Source organism: Malaclemys terrapin, chromosome 19 (assembly GCF_027887155.1).
Source record: "Malaclemys terrapin pileata isolate rMalTer1 chromosome 19, rMalTer1.hap1, whole genome shotgun sequence".
Taxonomy (NCBI): domain Eukaryota; kingdom Metazoa; phylum Chordata; order Testudines; family Emydidae; genus Malaclemys; species Malaclemys terrapin.
The window spans coordinates 10180371-10202586 of NC_071523.1; the positions used below are offsets into that span (position 1 = coordinate 10180371).

The window sequence follows — 22216 nt, forward strand, 5'->3', positions numbered from 1 at the left end:
ACATGGGTCAGATACATGCATAATAATTCACTAAAGGGTGACACATGAGGTATCTACCAAGAAACAGTAGCCCACTGGTCAACATAATCGCTGCAAAATGAATGTTCAGACAATATTTCAGGAGTTGTGTCTATCCTGAAAATGTTGTTCTTAAGGCGGGTAACCAGGAAGTGACATTCTCAGACAGTTTCCTTTCAGGCAGTGGGTAACAGATGCTTATTTCCCATCTGGTCCTTGTGTATTGTGTGCGTCATAATGTATACTTATTTGCATTTGATTTGATTTTCTATGTCACCATCTGTTTCCAATACTTCTACCTGCTCTGACTTGAATCTCTCTACTTTGTTAAATCAGCTTGTACTTGTCTGCACTATAAACGTACCTAGGAGCTGTGTGTGAAGCAGAATAATGACCTGAGGTGAAACTGGTTCACTGGGGTGTCCTGCTTCTTTGGAAGCAGTGAATCTATGAATACTGTGAGTGTCCAGCGGACCGGGGCTGGGCACTCCAGGCAGATGCTTGGAGGACTTGGGGGTTGGAGTGTGCCTATTGCTGACCTGTAGAGAGAACAGGGCCTGTATAGGCCTAGAGGGGAATGCTTATATTGCCTGTGGCCCGTGGCTAAGGTTGCCAAGTGTCCGGTTTTTGACCAGAATGCCCAGTCGAAAAGGGACCCTGGCAGCTCCGGGCAGCACTGCCGACCAGGCCGTTAAAAATCCGATTAGCGGTGCTGCACAGCTAAGGCAGGCTAGTCCTACCTGTCCTGGCACCACGCTGCACCCCAGAAGTGGCCAGCAGGTCTGGCTCCTAGGCAGGGGGTCCACTTCCTGCAATCTGAATCCTTCAGCTCCACCCCCCAGCCTGGAGCCCCCTCCTACACCCTAAATCCCTCATCCCTGGCTCCAGCCCAGAGCCCGCACCCCCAGCCCAGAGCCCATACCCCCTCCCAAACCCCGCCTCAACCCACAGCCCTCTCCTGCACGCCGAATCCCTCCGCTCCCCCCCCCCCAGCCTGGAACCCCCTCCTGCACCCCTCATTCCCAGCCCCACCCCAAAGCCCGCACCCCCAGCTGGAGCCCTCACCCCCTCCTCCACCCCAACTCCCTTCCCCAGCCCGGAGCCCCCTTCTGCACCCTGAACCCCTCATTTCTGTCCCCACCCCGGAGCCTGCAACCCCAGTTAGAGCCCTCACCCCCTCCCAAGCCCCTGCCCCAGCCCAGTGAAAGTGAGTGAGGGTGGGGGAAAGCGAGCCATCGAGGGAGGGGGAATGTAGTGAGTGGGGGTGGGGCCTCAGGGAAGGGGCAGGGCTAGGGTGGAGTCCTGGCAGGAACAGAGCAGGCTTCTCTACACTATGGGCAGGTAGTAGGGAGGCATCTCACAGCCCTGGGTACCTCCACAAGAGCCTCTTGCGGGGCCTCTTGGAGTGAAATTAGAACCTTTCAGAGCCTTCCTGCAGAGAGTTTGGCTATTGTTCATGTCATAAGTATCTGAGGGTCCTTCCATCCCCAAAGTCACAAAGTGGGCCTCCCCTACAAGGAGCTGAGCAGGATTTTCAGACGATGGTTGGGTGTGCTTTCCTATGTATTCTTGTAATGCGGAGGCCGCTTTACTGCATGCTTCTACATGCATTTTTGCATTGATGAGCCCTGTTTATTGCATAATTCTATATACTCTCCTAATACTAATTCTATAGACTTTTGCAGTCGTGAGGCTGGGATTTTATGGGGGTTCTGCACGTTTGAGGCTAACTTTCTGTGCGTGTCTTTTGCCATGTTGAGGACTAGAATTTACATGTTCTGATATGTATTTTTGTAAATCTGAAATTGCAGTAAAACATTCACCTATATGATGGGTGTGACACAGAAACCCCTTGGCAAAGGTCCCCTGTTCTTCGCAAACAGTCTTTGTCTCAAACCTAGCAAACTCACTATACCAAACACATGTCTTGCAGGGTATTTATATATAAAGGGTAACATGTAAGGTAGCTACAGAAAGCTCAGAACTTATCAAGACTCATAAGCATTGTGAAACGTGTGTACGGGCAATATTTAAAGAATAACGTAACTAAGTTGAAAATCTGCTTTAAGGTCTTGGATGTAAAAATTTGCCATTAAGGGGTAGTATGTCTCAGTGATGGCCCGTTCAAACAGGAGGGAGTGGTCACCCCTATCCAATTAGCCAATGATGTAATGTAAAGTTCAGTTGTCTAAGTCTTGCTCAATCCCAAGACTGTCAATGGAAAACCAGCCGGGACAACTGCAAACAATTGAAACTACTTGGAGGTAAAAAAAGAAACCTTTCAAGAGGCAGGGGATCGCCCTGTGTATGAATAAAGACAAAAGACTTTTTTGGTATCATACAGAATGGGTAGAGGCACTCTAGGTTCATTCACTGAGGAAACTTTTTGTGGAGTGGGGAATGTCTTCACGAAAGCTTGGATCCTGGTTCCTGTAAAGCCAGCCAGCTCTGACTTTGGAGGAACAACCTAGTTGATTAGGCAGGGAAGGCAACTGTTAACAAGTGCAGGCCCTAGTTCACATTCTATGGTTTTGTTTTGTCTTGTAATCATTTGTTTCCACCACTCTTTCTTGCTCCAAGTTGAATCTGTATTATTTCTTAAAGAAACCTATGTTGTCTACGGCCATACCACCCTGAACACGCCCGATCTCGTCTGATCTCGGAAGCTAAGCAGTGTCGGGCCTGGTTAGTAGTTGGATGGGAGACCTCCTGGGAATACTGGGTGCTGTAGGCTTTTAGGGGGGGAGGGATAGCTCAGTGGTTTGAGCATTGGCCTGCTAAACCCAGGGTTGTGAGTTCAATCCTTGAGGGGGCCACTTGGGAATCTGGGGCAAAATCAGTACTTGGTCCTGCTAGTGAAGGCAGGGGGCTGGACTTGATGACCTTTCAAGGTCCCTTCCAGTTCTAGGAGATGGGATATCTCCATTATTTGTATTTGTATTTGTTTGTTCTATTAAAAGTTGCTCATAAGTGCTGTGTGGTTTACAGGAGCAGTGGTTTAAGGTAAAACTAGTAAACTGGGCGTCAAGGCGCCTTCTCCACTCTGAACTTTAGGGTCCAGATGTGGGGGCCTGCATGAAAACTTCTAAACTTAACTACCAGCTTAGATCTGGTCCGCTGCCACCACTCCCAATGGGCTAACTCCCTTCCCTGGGTAGCCTTGAGAGACTCTTCCACCAACTTCCTAGTGAACACTGATCCAAAACCCCTTGGATCTTAAAACAAGGAGGAATTAATCACCCCCTCCCCCCGCACCTTTCCTTTCCCCCCACCAATTCCTGGTGAGTCCAGATCAATCCCCTTGGATTTTAGAACAAGGAAAAATCAATCAGATTCTTAAAAAGAAGGCTTTTAATTAAAGAAAAAGGTAAAAATTATCTCTGTAAAATCAGGATAGAAAATAACTTTACAGGGTAATCAAACTTAAAGAGCCCAGAGGAACCCCCTCTAGCCTTAGGTTCAAAGTTACAGCAAACAGAGGTAGACACCCTAGCAAAAGGTACATTTACAAGTTGAGAAAACAAAGATAAAACTAACACGCCTTGCCTGGCTGCACTTACAAGTTTGAAATATGAGAGACTTGTTCAAAAAGATTTGGAGAGCATGGATTGATGTCTGGTCCATCTTAGTTCCAAGAGCGAACTTCCCCCAAAACAAAGAGCACAAACAAAAGCCTTCCCCCCACCAAGATTTGAAAGTATCTTGTCCCCTTATTGGTCCTTTGGGTCAGGTGTCAGCCAGGTTACTTGAGCTTCTTAACCCTTTACAGGTAAAAGGATTTTGAAGTCTCTGGCCAGGAGGGATTTTATTGTACAGGAGGGCTGTTACCCTTTCCTTTATAGTTATGACACTGGGGTACACTGGTCCTTTCAGGCAGCGGATCTGGGACTTCTGTGCATAGCCAGTGTAAGGGGCTGGATATCACAGGGGAATGATTCAAGGAGACTCTGAGACAGAGGTGCACCTACTGTGAACCTACAAGGCTGGCATAGCCCAAAGAGGAGTGCTTGAGTGGCTGAAAGGCTGATGGTGTTAGGGTGCTGACACCCAGTCACCAAGGGTAAGGCTACCTCTCACTAGAGGCAAGGATTCACAGCCCTGGGCACCCCGAGAACCATCACAATAGGTATCACACAGCAGTGGTGGAGCGACCAAAAAGTGGCTGCTATTCAAAGTGCATTTATTTATGGTACTGCTTTGCATTGTGTGTTTCTTTTTCTATTGTACTCCTGAAAGCATTGTTTAATTAGTTATTAAAATTGCTAATCATTTAAAAGGATAAAATAAATCATTACTCCAGTCTGGGAGTCAAAATTGAACAAAAGACAAATGTACAATACTCTGTATTCTCATAGAATGTGAACCCAATAAGCCTTAAAAGTAGACCTGTTTATTTTGTCCCTTCCCCTTCCCCACCCCCAATTAAAACACAAGAGCAGAATCAAAACCACAAACCCCTAATCCTGTCATAGTAATCTTTGATCCAGACTTCCGGAAACTTGGTATAAATATAGACTTTAAAATATATACAAACATTTAAAAACAGTATCAGAGGGGTAGCCGTGTTAGTCTGGATCTGTAAAAAACAACAGAGGGTCCTGTGGCACCTTTAAGACTAACAGAAGTATTGGGCGCATAATCTTTCGTGGGTAAGAACTTCTTGCGTGTGAAGAAGTGAGGTTCTTACCCACGAAAGCTTATGCTCCCAATACTTCTGTTAGTCTTAAAGGTGCCACAGGACACTCTGTTGCATTTAAAAACAGTTTTCATAAGCTTTTTAAAAAGTTTACAATGTTATCCATTGCTTTTTTACCAGAGCGAAATGATAGAATCCCAAAATCAAATAGGCTTATCACTCCATGGAAGCCATCTTTAACGTGGTACCAAGTCACAGGGACGCCACTGTCTTCTAACCGTTTCTTGTAGAGCAGTCCATCATCCCGAAGCACGTCATATTCACAGGTTAAAATATAAGACAGGGGGAGTCGGCTGACAATGGAATCTTCAGCCAGAAGAGGTGAAAAAGTTGTCTCTAAAGCTGGTTTAGCCACCTCATAGACTTCATCTGAGTATGAAGTGGGTAAATGTGGTTTGTAGCTTCTGATCTTAAACTCCTCAGGGATATTGTCTGGATTTACCCATCTCCCATACTTCAGTTTCATGTCCAAAGGAACATGGGACCCTTCCATGACATTTTCCAATACTGAGACGTCCTTCTCCAGATACTTCAGACAACAGTTGATAACGTGCTCTCGGTACAGGAGAGGCACCGCACAATTTTGCTGATATGAAGGCAAATAAAAATCTATTGCCTGAAGGCCTGGATAGATCAAAATCTGAGCAAGTGGCTTTGGCAAATTCGATCTGCTCACTAATGCTTGGCAAACAGCAGCAGCAAGATTGCCTCCAACGCTGTCCCCACTAATGATAACACAGGCAGAATCCACCCCATAGTCTTCTGCCGTCTTCATAAAGTGTATGCTGGCAGTGAGACAGTCCCTAAATTGAGACGGATACTTGTGCTCAGGAGCCAAACGATACCTACAACATTGGAGACATTGATTATTGGAGAGGCAGCAGAGACTGGGGGTTGGGAGGGACAGTTCTATTCCTGGGCCTGTCACTCACCTTGCAACAAGCTTCTTCACCTAACTGTGCCTCTGTTTCCCTCACGCGCTTTAACGGCTCTGTCTGTTCAGAGTGCCGGCTAAAATTTTTCAGACAAAGCTTTTCTTCATCTAAAAATGCAGATTGTTTGTCCAAAACATTCCGCAAATTTGTACTGAATTTGCAAATCGTTTCAGGGGGTAAAAATAATCAAAATGTTTTTGTTTCAACGTTTTTAAAAAAAAAAAAGTTTTGATTTTTCAATTCAAAATGATTTTTGTTTGAATTTTAAGTCCATTTTATTTTAAAAAAGGTGTGTGTGGGGGGGTTAAAATGCAAAAACCTAAACATTTGGTTTCGGGTCAAATGAAACATTTTGTTCAAACTGAAATGACATTTTTGAGGGTTTTTTTGTTTTTTGGGGTTTTTTTTTTTTTGAGGATTCACCAGAAAATTTTTGTTTTGGGTGAAACCAAAACAGTTGTTTTTTAAATCCTTTAGTTAAGCTACTGAACTGAAAAATCAGTTAGTCATATAGTTCTATCTATTTAGATTGGAGGCTCTGAAAAGCAGGGACTGCTCCTCACTGTGGGTTCTACTACATCTACCACAATGCAGTGCAGATCTCAGCTAGGTTCTCTAGGCACAACTGTAATCTACATAAATCATAATAATTTAAAATTTTCTTTCAACATTCTTCATTCTTGGTGGTGGGATTTTCTTACAGAAAGAGCATCCTTTTTAGATGCCCCTAATATTCTGTTTGTTTTTAAATAAATAAATTTTAAATGATCTCCTAGAACTGGAAGGGACCTTGAAAGGTCATTGAGTCCAGCCCCCTGCCTTCACTAGCAGGGCCAAGTACTGATTTTGCCCCAGATCCTTAAGTGGTCCCCTTGAGGATTGAACTCACAACTCTGGGTTTAGCAGGCCAGTGCTGAAACCACTGAGCTATCCCTCCCCCCATGATTTGATACTTGCAACCCGTGAGCAAGGAAAGACAATAATTGGGAGAGGAGGTTCAACACCAACTATTTTCTATTGATAGTCAATTTTTTTTCTTCTGCTCTTCCATCCCTCTACCCAGGGTCGGCTCCAGCATTTTTGCCGCCCCAAGCAGCGAAGCAGGGAAAAAAAAAAAAAAGATAAAGCCGATCGGTGGCACTTCGGCGGAAGCTCAATTGTGCCATTCCCTCTCTTCCTCTTCGGTAGCACTTTGGCGGCAGCTCTAAGAGGAAGAGAAGGACTGAGGGACCCACCACCGAAGACCCAGACGTGCCACCCCTTTCCATTGGCTGCCCCAAGCACCTGCTTCCTTCGCTGGTGCCTGGAGCCAGCCCTGCCTCTACCATTCCTCTCCCAGGGTGAACACTCTGGAAAATTTTTAATATCCTGACCTGGAAGGAGTTGGGGAAACCCTTCATGGTGAGTTTAATGTTGAGTGGAGCTTTGTCTTCACTCAAAGCCTTATGGATGTGCTCTTCAAAATGGCTATTGGCGTCTAAAAAGTACCCTGGCTTCGTCATTCTTTTGCATTTTTCTTCATTGAGCTGTACACAGTTATTATTAAGTGTGCTATTTAGTAATAATAATTACTACTATTATGCCAAAAGATAAATAAGTCCTCTGTGGGCAGGAAGCATTTCCTTTATATAAGTTGCAATCTTATTGCAACTGTTCACATTTCAATAGAGAGTCTTCCCTCAGGAATGGGCTCCATTTAATAGCAGAAAACAATCAGAACTAAAACATGCTCAGCTCTCTTTATGAGACACAGACTGCTTCAGAGAAAGGACCAATCAATCAAGGATCCCAATATTAACCGTGAATATAGTAAATATTTTAAAATATATGGGGTCAAGATTTTAAAGGGGCCTTAATCTGCCTCTTGATAAACATTAATTTGGAGGCTGTGATTAAGTTATGAGTGGCATGAAAGAAGGTCACCAATGTGGGAGTGAAGGAGACAGGAAGTGTTAATAAAAGGTGGAGCATACCAAGTAGGAGGCATACAGGAGGCGACAAGTAGATACATTCCCTAACATTAGTCTGGGGTACTGAAAATGCCAAGTATCTACCTCCCAACATGAGAAACTTCAGAGCGGGACATATGAGGAGAAAGAGGTAGACACTTCTCTTAACTCTGCTGCAATAGATTGGACAAGGAGAGATTTTTGACAGAAAAGGCAAATAAAGAATAAATAGTTCACTCATAATAAAATGGAGTGAGTCGTTCCTAAACAGGAAGCAATTACGTTAGCAGTTATGATACAAGAGAAAGAGGCTTTTCAGAGGGGCGTGCACCTTTTGTGTATTGTAAATAGGAAAATGATGCATGCTCTCTCTTAATTGTATACGTAATATAAGAACATATCCCAAACAAAGTAACCCTGAGGAAGAGTCTCCTATTGCAATGTCTGCTTTTCACAGGTTTGAAGCACATGCCCTCACAAAAAAGGGTAGAGGACATTAGATGTGTGTTCAGACACCCTCTTGTTCATTCTACAGCATAACCTTGTGTGACCGTCTCAATAATATTTCCATACCATGTGTAAACTATTTCTTGGGTCTGCAAAAACCATAGTAAATGTTGGATTAAATGCAAAGGAAAAAAATCTGTTTTCATGGCAGGAACCGTATCGGGGTTGGGGGTAGTGGGATGACTAGTTTGTGACACAGGGCAGGCCCGGCATCATTGCAGCATGGAGGAAAATGGGGTACAGTGCAGAATGTAAATCAGGGCCTTTTGGTGAGCTGTTTTCATGCTGGACAGGCAGTTGGCCAATAAAGGCATATTCCTGAAAGTTCAACGTGCCAATTCTAAACTCTCTGTCACAGTTTCAGGGTGACTGCGTTTGTATCCCACTTCCATGTTCTACTCCAGGACTGCCTATTCAGGTCTCTAGTTGTCATCTGTCCCTGGGCAAGGACCTGTGTCCCACTCCCTTCTGACCAGGAGTCTGACAAGGCTCCACAGCCCCCCGACATCACTGTGATCTCCCCAGCAAGCCAGTCTACCTGATGGCCAGCCCCGTGTGGCTTTTTCTCCAATGTCTACGACCAGTGTATACCAGCACTTATGAGTTACCACACAGCTCTTTCTCAGCAGAGAACATTTATTCTTAAGGTAAAAGCATCACAAAGAAAACCTATAATAAACCATAAACAGATTTAGACACGAAATGTACCCAAAATCATCTGTTGGTTTTACAGGGCTGTGGTAGGCCAATATGGCCTGGGGCCCTACTAAGACCAAAGATCCTGTCCATTTGCTGAATCAAGAGGAAGACCCTGTATCCATTCAAGCTTAGCTTTTTATACCAAAAACCCTTTCTTTGTCTCTTGGTCTCTGGAAAATCCAGTTTCAACCAGAACTTTCAAACCAAAGAGGTACCATCCTCTGGGTTGGAGTTGTTTACCATCTCAGCAACTTACCTCAAGCACCCCTGTGACAGACTGACAATTTCCTGAATATACTTTATTGAATTAGGTTGGACCTTGTTGAATTAGGTTTATCGTCTTTGGGGTCCATCGAATTAAAAATGCAATTGAGTGTGTGATATTGTGGAATTGTATGTATGTAACTTCTCTAGAAGACTGACTAATGCAATCCCTGGAAGATATTAAGAACTTCAAAGGGCTTTTTGGAACAATGCATGTGAAGTGTTTTTTCTAGAAAGTACCTGGGGGAATTCAAATGATCCACTTCAAAACCACCCTTTGGAAGTACACCCTGGGGAGGAAAACCCATTGTTTACTAATTACCTGCTCTTAGAAACTCCAGATCAAAGACCCTGACCTGTATAAAGGGTGGAGTAAAATGATATAAGTGTGCTAGTTCTGAGCTGATGCTGTTATGAAGTTAAAAGAATGAGGAGTACTTGTGGCACCTTAGAGACTAACAAATTTATTTGAGCATAAGCTTTCGTGGGCTAAATCCCACTTCATCGGATGCATCCAGTGGAAAGTTGTGACCATACAAGAGTCCCCCTTTGTGGGGTTTTAAAGGATTGCTCCTGCTAGAGTCTATGTTAGAACTGGGTTGATGTCTAGTAAGCTTGTTAGTATGTGTGTAGGTTTTTATTGTTTTTAGTAGGTTTTCTCTGTAGTGCATTTACCAATAAAATAGGCTTGCATAAAAAGAGCTGTGATAGATCTGTAACGATGGGCAGTCGCACTGTGAATCATCTCGGAAGAGAAAGCAAGCAGGTGTGCTTGGGCAGCCAGTCTATGCTGGGAATACCACAGTGAAGGCAGGGAGCTGGGTAGCCTAGAAATACCCCAGTCAGAAGGGAGGAAGAGGCAGGTCTCCACTCACAAAAGGCAGTGGAAGCCTGAGAATGGGTGCTCTCGCTGGACCATTGAGGGGAAATCCAGGTGCAGTTGATCTGATGTATGAAAACCCCCAATGTTCTTAGTTCCTGGAAGAGCTGTGGTAACCCTCCCACAGGAAGTAGAACACAATAATACATCAACACTGAATACAACGGTCCCCAAAGATACTGCACAAGGTTGCAATATTTGTCGTACCCACTCCTTGTACATAATCTCCATTTGTACTGGATTAACTCACCCAACAGACACCACCACTGATTCGCTTTCTCTGGCAATATAGCGGCACACTCTGTCATAGGAATCTGAAAACAAATGTTTCCAATGGCACTGAATTAGTGTCTTCAATTCAGATGAGTCCCAGCTGAACATTTGTTTCTTGATCCAGACCCGGATCCAAAATTTTCCATCCCAAATAGTGTGGGGTGAATCCGTAGTTTGGGTTTGGGCCTATTTCTAGTCGTCTTGGGTTTATTTGTTTTTGCCAGTTAAATAGTTGCATTTGTTAGCTCATGAACTGCATTTTCACTTGTTTGCGGCACTGTTAAAGTGCAATGCTTTTCACCTTTCCCTTCACATGCATATTTCCAAGAAGTTCAGGTATGGTATTTTCAGATTACCACTGCAACCAAATCACACATACCACCCATTCCTGATTTAACAGTAGGCGCAGGTTGGTTCTCTATACGCTAGGGAAGATTTCTACAAGTTTTCTACTGTTCAGCTCCACCAACGTTGGGAGCCTTAATCCAGATGGGCAATCAACATTTAACACCATATCATGTCACTCTGCTCTGAGGCGGTCCAATCAGTACTGATGAATATTCTGTAACCCAGCTAATGGGCTTGTGCTAAATCTGTCTGGTACTTGTCTAACCTTTTTATTGTTCCGTGAAGGCAGTGGGGTTGAAAGGGAGAAACCGAGGGCAGAATTTGGTCTCTTGATCCTTTCTACGACAATAAATGGATAGTGATGGCTAAATTTTCTTGAAAAGGACCCTAAATTTGCACTCCTGATATTAAGCCTGCAATTGAAAGTGTGTGCAAAATTGGAGACTGGCTTGAAGACCCGTCAAAAATCTGTTTGAGCTGGGCAAAATTTTCAGACTTAGTTTATTTGCCAAAAAATGCAGTTTTGTTTGACCTGAAACTATTTACTAATATGACAAAAATTCACCAAATAGTTTTGGCCAAAAAAAATGTGTGGGGGAGGGCTAGGTTTACAACTTGAGGGACAGCCGTGCTGCTGCCCATCTTACAACCTTTAGCTCAGTGGTTAGGGGACTCATCTGGATGTGGGAGATGAAGGTTTGAATCACTGCTCTGGAGCAGCAGTTTGAAACTAGGACTCTACCTTCTCCGCTGACTGCCCTAACCACTAGACTATGGGCTGTTCTAGGGTGGGGCACTCTCTCTCCTGTTGCAGCTGTTCTAGTTTATATACATAATTATTCCTTGGCACAAGGTCTTTAACTTGGGTGTTCCCCCTGCTACATCCCCCTTAATCCCAGGCTATAGCGTCATTCTTGCTCTTGCTCTCTGGCCCAGTGACTATTCAAGTATTTTATACAAAGGGGAACAGCCATACCGGGAGAGATGGAAATAGACCCGCCCCACAATAGCCTATAGCCTGGAGGTTGACGCCCTTATTTAAGAGAAGCGAGATGTGACTTCAAATCCCTGTTCTTGGGTAGGGATCTGAGCCTGAGTCCACCACATCTCAGGTGAGTGTCCTAACCACTGGGCTGAAAATTATTAATGTGGATGGCAACAAAATGCACCACCACCATTTTTTCCCCACTCAGTTTGATCCAAACTGATGGCTTTAATTAATTAATTTGCGGAACCGAAAAAATCAATTATTCATCCAGCTCTACCCGGAGTATTTTCAGTTTTCTAGAAAACAAGAGGCTAGTTTCCTTGTGGCAAAGATACCAGTGTTAGCCATCCAAGCAATTCGTGACAATCCACTTCCTAGAGAATCATAGAATCATAGAATATCAGGGTTGGAAGGGACCTCAGGAGGTCATCTAGTCCAATCCCCTGCTCAAAGCAGGACCAATCCCCAACTAAATCATCCCAGCCAGGGCTTCGTCAAGCCTGACCTTAAAAACCTTTAAGGAAGGAGATTCCACCACCTCCCTAGGGAACCCATTCCAGTGCTTCACCACCCTCCCAGTGAAAACGTTTTTCCTAATATCCAACCTAAACCTCCCCCACTGCAACTTGAGACCATTACTCCTTGTTCTGTCATCTGGTACCACTGAGAACAGTCTAGATCCATCCTCTTCGGAACCCCCTTTCAGGTAGTTGAAAGTAGCTATCAAATCTCCCCCTTCATTCTTCTCTTCTGCAGACTAAACAATCCCAGTTCCCTCAGCCTCTCCTCATAGGGGGTTCGAGTCCCCTAATCATTTTTGTTGCCCTCTGCTGGACTCTTTCCAATTTTTCCACATCCTTCTTGTAGTGTGGGGTCCAAAACTGGACACAGTACTCCAGATGAGGCCTCACCAATGCCGAATAGAGGGGAAGGATCACGTCCCTCGATCTGCTGGCAATGCCCCTACTTATACAGCCCAATTTTCTTTCTTTGTTTCTTCCAATCGTAGTAGAAAAGCTTTGGGTGGCCTATGACAGGCAATCTTTTCTACCTAGTGTGAACTCTCCACCCACCCCCAAAAACCAAAACCCTCCATGTGACATTTTAACATCACATGGACACCCAAAATACCAGCACCAATAAACATTACAGACCTCAATCCTCCCCTCAGAGTTCAATGGAGTTGCACAAATTTAAATAAAAACAGGGCGTTAGACCATCAGGCTTCAGAAGGTTGGATTTGAAAGCTGTTTTTACCAACAGCAACCAGTGTACGTTAATTTAGATACTAATACAACTCCATTTGGATACAATAAGAACTGGTCCAAAACTTCTCCTGAAATGGGAAACAGACCTGGAACCTTTTCTGCGGTTCTAAACAGTTCAGATGAGTTATTTGTTTTAAATACCGTTAGTGTTTCTCCCCCGCCCCTTTAAAGACTTACTAATACTTCCAAACATCCAGCCTCCTCCATGCAAGTAGATGAGCCCTCTCCTTAGGCCCTCAGAAGGCACTCTAGGCTGGTAAAGCCTCACAGGCACGTCCTCAAACTGCAGATCCTTGATGAAGAGTTTGGGGTCCTCCGGCAATTTTTTTCCATCTTGTGTGTAGCGGATGAAGTCAATCTCAGAGCAGAAACCCAGGCGCTCCAAAATCTTACCCTGTTTGGAACAAGGAAGGCCCGAAATTAATTGAAGATGGGCCCAGATCTGGCCACTGTGCAGATAGTGCACAGGGCTTACTGGTTTGTTTTTTGCTACGGGCAACTAAAGATGTGGCTTTTTACTGTAGTGTTTTGAGCTCATAAAACAGGATTTCAAGTAAATGTAGTGATTGTCATCAGAACTGGGCAAATAATTGATTTTTTGGCCATTCTGAAAAACCAGGGGGTGGGGGACTGGTGCAGGTCGAACCAATTTTGAAAAATTAAAAATAAAGACGTTGGCAAACTGGAAAAAAATCCATTACAGGTCAAAAGAAACTTCTTGTTTGACTGAAATATTTTATTGGTGGCATTTTTAAAGGGTTCGATTCACAAAATGGCTGGAGGAGGAGGCAGTGCTGGTGCTCTTCTTATAACTTTTAGTCCAGTGGTTAAGGCACCTACCTGTATTCAGTTCCTCCCTCCATTTAATGTGGAGAAGGGATTTGACTTTGCATTCCCCGCAGTGCACAAAAGTACCCTCACTACTGGGCAATGGGGCATTCTGGTGTGGGTGTCTCTGTCTCCATTGATGAAGCTGCTGAACAGTGTATAAATAATTAAATAGTCATTGGAACAGGGACTTGAATTTGGGTCTCTCATACCACAGATGAATGAGTGGCTAACCACCTCTATAGAGTCAGCCTCTGTCCCTTGCCCAATGGCTATTCACGGTCATTCACAGCGGTACTCCACAGGCATTCATAATGTGGGAGACCCAAGTTCAAATCTCTTCTCCACATCAGACAGCAGGAGAAATTGGGCTACAAGGAGGACACCATCACCTGTTGCTGGTTGTGTGAATGGCAGCTAAATCTGGGGGCAATTGGCCAAAACTATTTGGTGAATTCGTGTCAAATTTGGGAATACTTTTGGTTTACCCAAAACTGCCATTTTTTTTTTTTTTTTTTTTTTTTTTTTTGGTGAATATACTATTCGTGTGAAAATTTTCCCCCAGTTCTGATGGTAAAAGTTGCCATGTTGATAGGTCTGGAGATGGAAGTCCTCTGTTTTTCCTCCAAATAAATGCCTCATTGGTAGTGGCTGTGCAAGTTACCCCTACATCTCCCAGTTTTTATGCCTCAAAATAGAGGGTGCTTTAGCTCTCCTGGCCTATTAAGTCCTTTGCCTTTGCCAAGAATGCTAACAAAAGTTCCAGTCCATGCCAATAGTGGTCATTGGTCCACTAGGAAGTGAACTAAGATCATCAACTCCTTCAACATAGATAACCAAATAGCCTTCAGATTATTGCGAATTGTGGTTGCCACAACAGGTTAATTTGAACAGTTGACCTAGAGGTAAAAGGCTTTGTATTCCATCACCAATCCCCATGAGCCATCTAATCTCCATTGTTAAAACGTTGTACTCTAAAACTAGCTTTCAGACAGAGAAATTTGGTAATGCAGTTGAGCATCAGATACAGGAAACTGATTATCGTTTCTGTAACCAAGAAATAAAATAATCATCTCCTCCTTACACAAGCACTAGAATTGTGTGAAGTGTTCAACTTGGATCTCAAAAGTTGTCAAAATTAGACTTTGTCCATTCACGGCCATTTGCTAAGCCATTGGACTTTTAGACAATAAGAAAATTAATAACTGTAGGTGAGTCGGGGGGGCAAAAAGTTTACATCTTTCCAGCTTACGGAACAATCAAAACACACCAACTTACTGCAAACATTTGAGGCTGCTATTAGCTTGTGAGTTTCATTCCCATACATAGTTCTGAACATATACAAATCTGCATGAACATGCAAGAGCATATCAGACCTAAACCTTGCATTGTGGGCTCACAACAATCCAACTAAGCTATGGAAAGGCAACCTCTTTTTGAACATGAAGGCATGCTAGCCCATACAAACCAGTTTAAAAAAAAGTTAAACCATTTCAGTTTTGCAAGCAGTTTTTATTGAGTTATGTTTCACGGAAATATTTCACCCAGTGAGATTTATATATTTGGTGGAAAGCCGGGTGTTGCTTCTTAATGGTATGCATTGCATGAATTTCCTTGCAGATCCCAGAGGATTTGTGAACGCTCTACCCTAAGTATTTCCACAAGGATGGAGCAGCAAGGAAAGGAAACCTCTGTGTCAGGCCAGCTGCTGTTCTACAGGTGTTTGTTGCAGTCTTGAGGACAGTAGCTGCTGTTGCCCTAAGATACCCCTTCCCTGAAGGGCAGGGGTAGCAGAGGATGTACGTAGCAGCAGATTTCCAGCCCCCTCAGTCCCAGACCTGATCTCAGCTGGTCCCTGGACAGTGGAATTCAGAGTTGAATTCTCTGCCACATTGATTTAGTTAGGAATTGGTCCTGCTTTGAGCAGGGGGTTGGACTAGGTGACCTCCTGAGGTCCCTTCCAACCCTGAGATTCTATGATTCTATCATTGACTTATGCATCAAATTCTGCTGGCAGGAGCATATCTGCACCAGCAGGAGAATGGAATTTGCTCCATAACTCAAATTCAGCCTTTCTTCTTATCTTAAATACTTGTCCCATCTCTCCTAGTTTCTGTCTCAGCAGAGCACACCACATTTCAACAAAAGAGGGTCCTGTGGCACCTTTAAGACTAACAGAAGTATTGGGAGCATAAGCTTTCGTGGGTAAGAACCTCACTTCTTCAGATGCAAGTAATGGAAATCTCCAGAGGCAGGTATAAATCAGTATCGAGATAATGAGGTTAGTTCAATCAGGGAGGGTCAGGTGCTCTGCTAGCAGTTGAGGTGTGAACACCAAGGGAGGAGAAGCTGCTTCTGTAGTTGGATAGCCATTCACAGTCTTGTTTAATCCTGATCTGATGGTGTCAAATTTGCAAATGAACTGGAGCTCAGCAGTTTCTCCTTGGAGTCTGGTCCTGAAGATTTTTTGCTGTAAGATGGCTACCTTTACATCTGCTGTTGTGTGGCCAGGGAGGTTGAAGTGTTCTCCTACAGATTTTTGTATGTTACCATTCCTGATATCTGACTTGTGTCCATTTATCCTCTTGCGTAGTGACTGTCCAGTTTGGCCAATGTACATAGCAGAGGGGCATTGCTGGCACATGATGGCATATATAATATTGGTGGACGTGCAGGTGAATGAGCCGGTGATGTTGTAGCTGATCTGGTTAGGTCCTGTGATGGTGTTGCTGGCGTAGATATGTGGGCAGAGTTGGCATCGAGGTTTGTTGCATGGGTTGGTTCCTGAGTTAGAGTTGTTATGGTGCGGTGCGTGGTTGCTGGTGAGAATATGCTTAAGGTTGGCAGGTTGTCTGTGGGTGAGGACTGGCCTGCCTCCCAAGGTCTGTGAAAGTGAGGGATCATTGTCCAGGATGGGTTGTAGATCACTGATGATGCGTTGGAGAGGTTTAAGCTAAGGACTGTAGGTGATGGCCAGTGGAGTTCTGTTGGTTTCTTTTTTGGGCCTGTCTTGTAGCAGGAGGCTTCTGGGTACACGTCTGGCTCTGTTGATTTGTTTCTTTATTTCCTTGTGTGGGTATCGTAGTTTTGAGAATGCTTGGTGAAGATCTTATAGGTGTTGGTCTCTGTCTGAGGGGTTGGAGCAGATGCGATTGTACCTCAGTGCTTGGCTGTAGATAATGGATCGTGTGGTGTGACTGGGGTGGAAACTGGAGGCATGAAGGTAGGCGTAGCGGTCGATGGGTTTTCGGTATAGGGTGGTGTTAATGTGGCCATCGCTTATTTGTACGGTGGTGTCTAGGAAGTGGACCTCCTGTGAAGATTGGTCCAGGCTGAGGTTGATGGTGGGGTGGAAGCTGTTGAAATCATGGTGGAATTCTTCCAGGGTCTCCTTCCCATGGGTCCAGATGATGAAGATGTCATCAATATAGCGTAGGTAGAGAAGGGGCGTGAGTGGACGAGAGCTGAGGAAGCGTTGTTCCAGGTCAGCCATAAAAATGTTGGCATATTGTGGGGCCATGTGGGTGCCCATAGCGGTGCCACTGGTCTGGAGGTATATATTGTCACCAATTTGAAATAATTGTGTGTGAGGATAAAGTCACAGAGCTCAGCAATAAGTTGTGCTGTGTCATCATTAGGGATACTGTTCCTGACAGCTTGTATTTCATCTGTGTGGGGGATGTTTGTGTAGAGAGCCTCTACATCCATGGTGGCTAGGATGGTGTATTCTGGGAGATCACCAATGCATTGTAGTTTTCTCAGGAAATCTGTGGTGTCACGGAGATAGCTGGGAGTGCTGGTGGCGTAGGGTCTGAGTAGGGAGTCCACATATCCAGACAGTCCTTCAGTGAGAGTGCCAATGCCCGAGATGATGGGGTGTCCAGGATTTCCAGGTTTGTGGATCTTAGGTAGTAGATAGAATAACCCCAGTCGGGGCTCTAAGGGTATGTTGATTTGTTCCTGTGTTAGTGTAGGGAGTGTCCTGAGTAGATGGTGCAGTTTCTTGGTGTATTCCTCAGTGGGATCTGAGGAAAGTGGCCTGTAGAATTTGGTATTGGAGAGTTGTCTGGCAGCCTCCTTCTGGTAGTCAGACCTGTTCATGATGACAACAGCACCTCCTTTATCAGCCTCTTTGATGATAATGTCAGGGTGGTTTCTGAGGCTGTGGATGGCATTGTGTTCTGCACGACTTAGGTTATGAGGCAAGCGATGTTGTTTTTCCACAATTTCTGCCTGTGCACGTCGGCGGAAGCATTCTATGTATAGGTCCAGACTGTCATTTCGACCCTCAGGAGGAGTCCATGTGGAGTTCTTCTTCCTGTGTTGTTGGTGGGAGGGTATCTGTGTATCAGTGCGCTGTTCAGTGTTATCTTGAAAGTATTCTTTGAGTCGGAGGCGGCGAAAGTAGGCTTCCAGATCACCGCAGAACTGTATCATGTTCGTGGGGGTGCTGGGGCAAAAAGAGAGTCCCCGAGATAGGACAGACTCTTCTGCTGGGTTGAGTGTGTAGCTGGATAAATTGACGATATTGCTGGGTGAGTTAGGGCTACCCCTGTTGTGGCCCCATGTACATCTACATTACACACTTCACCTCTGTACAAAGGAAAAAGGACCGTAAGCTGTTTAAAATCCTACCTGCCACATGGGGCCACAACAGGGGATACTCACTATGCAAGAGGATAAATGGACACAAGTCAGATATCAGGAATGGTAACGTACAAAAACCTGTAGGAGAACACTTCAACCTCCCTGGCCACACAATAGCAGATGTAAAGGTAGCCATCTTACAGCAAAAAAACTTCAGGACCAGACTCCAAAGAGAACTGCTGAGCTCCAGTTCATTTGCAAATTTGACACCATCAGATCAGGATTAAACAAAGACTGTGAATGGCTATCCAACTACAGAAGCAGCTTCTCCTCCCTTGGTGTTCACACCTCAACTGCTAGCAGAGCACCTCACCCTCCCTGATTGAACTAACCTCAGGACCCTCTGTTGCTTTTTACAGATTCAGTCTAACATGGCTACCCCTCTGATACTTGACACATTTCAACATTTACTTTTAAAATTTCCCCCCTGCTTCCCCTCCAACCCTCCCATGTCAATCAAAAAACAAAATGAAAATGCAGTTCCAAGCCACGTCAACTCACCAGAACACATGAAATAATCAACAGGCAGTGAAGGATGCGAAGCTTTCCAGGTTGCTCGACTCCAGGAGGGATTTTGGAATAGGTGAGCTCATAATAAATTGCCCATGCTGCCACCAGAGTAAAAGAAACAATCAATATTTCTGCTGCAATCGTGAACAAGGAGTAAGCAAGCTCCATGTCTAGTCAGAGAATTGACTTTGACTTGATGTTCCTTCCAGTTTCTGAAGTGTCTTGGTTATGTAACTAAGTTATTACATCCACAAAAGAATGTGGGTTGTAGTCCCAAGCTGAAACAACAATGGAGAATGTTTTTATGGCACCCAACATTTCAGCACAGCACTGTTGACGCCTGTAAAGGATTTCATAACCATTTTGGCAAGTGTTGCAGATAAATACTAGTTAGAGGATCACATTGAACATTGTGCAAAAATGAGATTGTATGTGCCTGCACTGCAACTGGCTGGATTCATGAGTTTAACCTAGGCTTTCTCATGCACAGCAGTATAAAATTCTGCTAGCGACTCTCTTGGCAAGTGAGCCCATCCTGACAGCCACACAAGTGATGTGCAGATTTGGTCATGGAGAGACAGAACCAGCCAAACTACAGTAGCTAAACCTAAACTGCACATGTACAAAGTTAACACTGCTACAGGTAGTCAGCAGGACAGTTCTTATCTACAGTGTATTTCTCCCAAGGGACATGGGACTTATGCATTTAATTTTTGATGCGGCTGGTAATTGTAGACCTTCTTAGGCATCCCACTATTTTCAGAGGGTAAAGGAGGGGGAGGAAGTGACAATGTCTTGAATCTTTTAGAAGTTTGATTCAGACAAGTATCCAAAAGTTCAGATGATTTTCTCTGTATATTTGGTGGTATTCGGCTTGGGCTAATCCACAGCCTCATTCTTTCACCCCAAAACAGGCACCAGAAGGGTCAGCCCAATACAGTGGGAATTTAAGATACCTACTTTGCCAATGAAGGGAGCAAACTGTTTAGTTCTTCAATAGTGGTTCTGCATTTAGACTGTGGGATGAACTCCAAACTATGTTAAATGGGCCAGATTGCCAGCAGGTGTAAATTGGTATCTCTTCATTGAATTCAAACGGAGCTACATCAATTTATACCAAATTGGTTTAGCCCTTGGTGTTTGGAAGCAATTCTGACAGCAGGGAACAATTCTTAGTTCATGTCTTGCCACCCTTCCCAACTTCATTCCAATTTGAGGTTCTGCCAGCATTTGTAAGTCACTGTGTGCACTTCTTCTTCTTCTAGCAGTAAGTTGGTTCCACCTTTTCCCAAAATCCTCATCAGCTTTTGTAACACCTCCCATTTGGCTTGCCTTAGTTCCCAGCTCTTTGAATTACAGCATTTACAGAATGCTGCCTACTGCCTCCTAACATGCACAGAAAAGTCAGTCCCACACCTCAGAGCAACTTCCATGGCCCCTTCCCGTAAGGACCTAATTTAATTTTATTCTTTTAATTCCCAAAACCCTCTATGGTCTTGCTATGGCCTGTCCTGTGGCTTTGGTCACTCTCTCTTCCTCTTTTACATTCCCTATTTTTTCCTAATGTTCTCCTTTCTGTACCTCTACCTGTACCACTGTAGGTACAAGAGCTATCATTTCTGCAGTTCCTGACATCTTGACCAGCCTTCCTGCATTTCTTTGCCTCAATAACTCTCTATCTCATTTGGAAACTCAGCTGAAAAAATATAGTTTCCTTCTTAGCAACATTTCCCCCGGGCCCTGATATTATTTAGCTCTGTAACTGCACCGTTTATGGAAACTCTAAAGTATTTTGGGGCACACAGTCTGTAAAATACCATGCAGTTCATTTCTGCCTTCATCTGCAAAAATAATAATTATGGTTACCCACCTTGGCTGAAGTGCTTTGAGATCTGCAGATTAAAACTATGGATATAATTATAGGCATGCCCTTGACCTGAATATTTTAGAATCTGATCAGATCAAAACAGACAACAAAAGACAATGGCCAACATCTCCTTTGAGGGAGGCAGTGGGTAATATTAATGTTTAGAAGAGGGATTTCTGGAAGACATGGGTTTGAAAGAAGGAGAAAAGAGGAGTACTTGTGGCACCTTAGAGACTAACAAATTTATTAGAGCATAAGCTTTTGTGGGCTCTAATAAATTTGTTAGTCTCTAAGGTGCCACAAGTACTCCTGTTCTTTTTGCGGATACAGACTAACACGGCTGCTACTCTGAAACCGGAGAAAAGAGGGTGATTCGTAGGCGAGAAAAGGGGCATTATTCCAGCAGCAAGAGGATGGAACAGCATGATGGAAGGGGAAAAGTCTGTTATGGGAGAAGCAGGAAGGTGTCAGGTTTGCAAAAGAACAATGGGAACAGGGATGGGGGAATGAGAGTAGAGATGCGGGGGAGGAGCATGACAATGGAGCTAGGTCTGAGAACAATGACCCTGATTCTTGACCTCTCAGCTAAGCTCTATTCAGTGCAGGACCTGGGAAGACCAAAAATAGCTTTTTGCCATATTTATGCCCCTTATTGCTGGCCAGGAGCCAATTCAACCATTGACACAAGTTAGAATAGCCTACAGACTGCTGTGACTTGCATGGGCAGGCAGTGTCCCCCCAGGGGGGGACAATATTGTACCATTCCAGCATCATTGGCACACAGAAGCATTATGATCAATGCAGGGTAGAAAGACACCTGTGACTTAAAAAAAAACCCTAGTTTCTTGTATATCCCAATATTCTGAGGTTAAGTATTATGGTAAACAATTGCTTAGTTCATTAGTAGCCAAGAGGATTGCAAAAATACTCAGCAGGCTACCTATAAAGGGATGTTCTTTATCTCTTTGTATCTACTGAGATAGTGCAAAGAAAGAGAGTCTGATCTGTGTGATGATGTTCTTTTAACAGCAGGTGTGGAATGTTGCCATCAAAAGGTTCTGGAAGGTTGCCTGGCAGGTTAAATGAGGCTGCTGGGTGTCACGAGGCTTGACGCAAGGCTATTGGGAGGAACGTTTTCAATTGGGATTGGTGGGAGGGTCAGTTTGAAATGGGTCCATTTGACCTGAGGTTGGTAAAAGGGGCAGTTTTGGTTGGTAGCTGGAACAGGGCAGTTGAGAGCGATGTTGAATTGTGCAAAGGTGGAAGCCAGGAAGAAATGGAAGCCAAGTGGCTATTATCTAATCTCCGTCAACCAACTCTGAATTCAAGAGTAACCAAGACTAGATTCTGACTGGCCCAGTGTAGTCCCCCTCCATCTCGAGGATGAAGGAGACAGAACAACGGGGGAAGGTAAGGATGGCAAAGTGTGAGAAAGGAAGAGGGCAAAAGACAAAACTAGGCAGGAACAGAATGTAGAAAAGGAGCCTGTGAAATCCATCTGGGAGGGGCAAGTGAACGCCTAGTTATCCTCTCTCATTA

The 22216-nt window shown here is 44.3% G+C and overlaps 1 protein-coding gene and 1 non-coding gene across 2 annotated transcripts; one reads left to right on the top strand and one right to left on the bottom strand.

Moving 5' to 3' along the window:
• Positions 1 to 2633: 2633 nt before the first annotated feature.
• On the top strand, positions 2634 to 2752 carry LOC128826296 (5S ribosomal RNA). Its single transcript, XR_008442828.1, has one exon. It is a non-coding gene; the product is annotated as a 5S ribosomal RNA (ribosomal RNA).
• Positions 2753 to 4784: 2032 nt separating this feature from the next.
• Positions 4785 to 15846, bottom strand: LOC128826235 (arylacetamide deacetylase-like 4). The gene is made up of 4 exons (XM_054009430.1): positions 15826 to 15846; positions 13003 to 13219; positions 10199 to 10262; positions 4785 to 5559 (listed from the first exon to the last, which is right to left on the bottom strand). The coding sequence occupies exons 1-4, from the start codon at positions 15844 to 15846 to the stop codon at positions 4785 to 4787; spliced, it is 1077 nt and encodes a 358-aa protein (XP_053865405.1).
• Positions 15847 to 22216: the final 6370 nt, after the last annotated feature.